General features: G+C 52.5%; 1 protein-coding gene across 1 annotated transcript; it reads right to left on the bottom strand.

Annotated features, from left to right (window-relative positions):
- Positions 1–1,040: 1,040 nt before the first annotated feature.
- Positions 1,041–1,501, bottom strand: LOC124664567 (protein ELF4-LIKE 3-like). Its single transcript, XM_047202053.1, has one exon. The coding sequence runs from the start codon at positions 1,499–1,501 to the stop codon at positions 1,166–1,168; it is 336 nt and encodes a 111-aa protein (XP_047058009.1). The 3' UTR covers positions 1,041–1,165.
- Between the last annotated feature and the right edge of the window lie 1,766 nt (positions 1,502–3,267).

Genomic DNA, 3,267 nt, shown 5'->3' with positions numbered 1-3,267 from the left:
AATGCGAGCACAGGAAATTGTCTAACTTCTTGGCCTGCTCAATAGTCATTCCGTACAGGTTGGATGGAACCTGCACAGGTTCAAAGGTACGTACTCAATCAATATGCAAGCAAAGAAGGCTAATGTTAGCTTACAAAGAATAGAAAATGAAGGCATATGATACCCAAATAGCAACATTTTGATACATAGAAAACAGAAAGGGGACAATCCCATGTCAATATCCTATTTTGGCAATAGATTGTAGGAAAAGAAGTGCTACAGGCACTCAGCCTGATTCGTGGTGTACATAAGATAGAATCGTAATGGAAACTAGCTGAAGCAAATAGTATTAAAGGAGTGAAGGAATTATTAATGCAAAGCAGGCAATATTTCAGGAAGAAACTAGAGGAGAAGAAGACAAACAACTTTTTTGCTTTGCATCTTTATGGCCAAAAATCTCTTGTGTTTTGCATCTTGATGGGGCAATAGATATGCAATGCTGTTGCTCCTTGAGATGATACTCTGTACGCCTAGGTTAGTTGGTCCTTGCAGTAAATAAGGAGATGAGATGCAATGCTTTAGCCACAGATAATAACCATTTTTAGGATTGGAAATAAGGATATGCATGTCAAATGCTGATTTATAAGCTCTTGCATGGTGTGTCTAAGATATGTACATATTATGTAGACCAAACATCTTTGGAGTTAGAAAAAAGTTGCAACTTTTTGTGAACAGCAACGAGACCTTCAGTTGTGAGTTGTAAACAATATTCACCTCCCAAGCATAGAACGGGAAATCAATAAAGCCGGGACACTGTTCTTTTAAAAGAGATTGCTGAAAAGCAGTCCCTTTCAACTATACGAGCTTAACACTGTTCTTTTGAATTATATGTCTAATGAAAACAACGAACGGATAATCAATGTACAGTAACTATTTGTAAGAATCAAGCATCAGGCTGTAAGAACCACAGCAGTTGCAGTTAACTATCTTCAGTTATAAGTAACCAAACATTTATCTTGAGAGACTAACTAGTCTTTGCATCCCCTGATACGTTTGACTACAAGCTGCCCTGTCCATACCTCAGCTCAACGCCCGCTAAAATAACACATGAATAAAAAGAAACAAAGCCTCGAATCTGAATCTAAAACTGAAGAGAAAAGAAGAGGACTGTTTCTTCTACAGCACCCTACTGGGTAGGGCGCGGCCTCTTGTTGGCGGCGGCGGCGTCGTCGGGGCCCTTGGCGAGGATGGAGCCCGAGAAGGAGGTGGAGAGGTCGGAGTAGAGGCCGACGACGCGGGCGATGTTGCTGTTGAGCTCGCGGATGAGGGCGACGTTGCGGCTGAGCCCGCCCGCGTCGCGCGACTCGTGGTTCTGGCCGATCTCCTGGATCAGCATCCGGTTGTGCTCCAGGATCCCCTGCACCTCGCCGAAGCTCCGCTGCAGCGCCTGCACCGCCTTTGCGTTCCCGTTGGGAAGCGCCTCGCCGCCGTTGCTGCCGCCGTTGCTGCCGCCGTTCTCCATTCCTCGCCCTGATCTAACTCTGCGTAGGGAGAGTGGGCGGCGTCACGCGGAGCACGAGGGCAGGCGGAGGAGATTTGGGGCGGAATATATCGGGGTCACGGGCTCAGGCAAAAATAATCCTTTGACGAAAACTATACTACTCCTACGTACAAAATAATCCGGACGAAACTATTTTGGTTGACTAATTTTTTATGTAGCATCTATGCAAGCGGCCCCATACTTGCGGCGCCATACATGGTGGCATGCGTGACGTGTGTGTGCATTCCACTTAGGGCATCTCCCGCGGGCGCGACGCATTTCGGACGTCCAAACGGACGCGTTTGCAACGGCTCAACTGGTTGAAATCGTCCGGGCATCTGTTTGCGTCGGGGGTGGTTCCAGTGGCACGATACATAATTTTTTTTTCCATTCATGAAGCCATAATTTACATTAATAAAAAACATAAAAAAGTCATAAAAGCGTGGTAAAACTAGGTGTTGCCTACTGCTCGTCGTCGCTGACGAGGTCAATGAACTCCGGCGTCGGCCATGGAAGCTCGTACGTCGGCGGTGGAGGAGGTACCGCCGCATGCGCAGGAGGCTGTGGCCAGGCATCCCACGCCGGAGCAGCAGGCGGAGCGCGGTCGTTGGAACGCGTCGGCGTGGCCGGAGGAGTCGCCGGCCTCCCCTCCGCGAGCGCGGACTCGCGGAGCTGGATTGCGAGCCCGTCCCACAAAGCGAGCTCGTTGAGCTCGTCCTGCTCGTTGTTGGCCAGTGCCATGGCCTCCTCCTCGGAAATGTCCGGCGGCTGGGTCTCCGGATCCCCCGCCGTCGTCGTGGTCGTAGTCTGCCATGTCCACGTCCTCGTCCGCGTTCTCGTCCTCGTCCTCGTCCGCGCCCTCCTGGCCGTTCTCTTCTTCTTCTGCGGCGATCTCGCGGTCGAAGTAGTCCACGTCGCCAAGGTAGCCAGCGCGGCGGCGCACGTCAAACTCCCACATCCCAAATGAAATCCAGTTGCAGGAGTTCAGCGCGTACGCCTGATCCTCCCGCATATCCGGCGGCAAGATCGCTCGGCGCAACGCGGACGTACCGGCCGACCCGTGCCTTCTTGCCGAACCGCGAGCCGCTAGCCTCGTGGTCGTTCTTGGTCTTGCGGAACGGCCAGCATTTCTTCCCCATGGCGTCGGTGGGGTGGATAGTGTGGGATCTGGCAATGGTTTGGTCGGGGAAATGGGGGCGCCGCCAGCGTCCCTTTAAGAGGCTCGGACGCCATCTCGCCTTCAATGGCCTGCTGTTGACGTCAGAAACCCACCGGCGGGCAGTGACTGGCCAACACCGTAGAGCCGGGAATGACTAGGGCTGCGGCTGGCCCCAGTCCCTCAGAGCGACGGCCCGCAAAGCCTCCTGGTCGCGCGCCGATGCGGGTCGCAAGGGCGTGCCACCTGACCTATACCGGTCGGGAAGGTGTGGATGATGCCTCGCTTAGTTTCCTGCGGGGCACACACGTACACGTTAAATACGAGCCTCGATCGGCTCTCGGGTTGTCACTGTGAATCGGCTCATGGAGCCGATCCACCCATGATTCGTCCAAGGTGGCCGAATATATGGTGGTCCTGCTTGATCAAGATAAAGCATATGAGATCCACGACGATCTAGGGTTTTCACCGCATAATCGGATCATCCTACTCACGATTGGGCCTCGCGCTCACGCACGGTAAACGTAAGCCAGCCCTAGACAAGGCCTAAAAACCAACACTAGGTTGATCCTCGGAACGTCCTGTCTAGGGG

This window comes from Lolium rigidum, chromosome 6 (assembly GCF_022539505.1).
Source record: "Lolium rigidum isolate FL_2022 chromosome 6, APGP_CSIRO_Lrig_0.1, whole genome shotgun sequence".
Lineage (NCBI taxonomy): Eukaryota > Viridiplantae > Streptophyta > Magnoliopsida > Poales > Poaceae > Lolium > Lolium rigidum.
The sequence above is the reverse complement of the archived record's forward strand: the minus strand, read 5'-3'. Positions and strand labels throughout refer to the sequence as shown.

What these genes read in the sequence shown, in the direction of transcription:
- LOC124664567 (XM_047202053.1), bottom strand. Translation starts at nt 1,501, where the DNA reads ATGGAGAACGGCGGCAGCAACGGCGGCAGCAACGGCGGCGAGGCGCTT.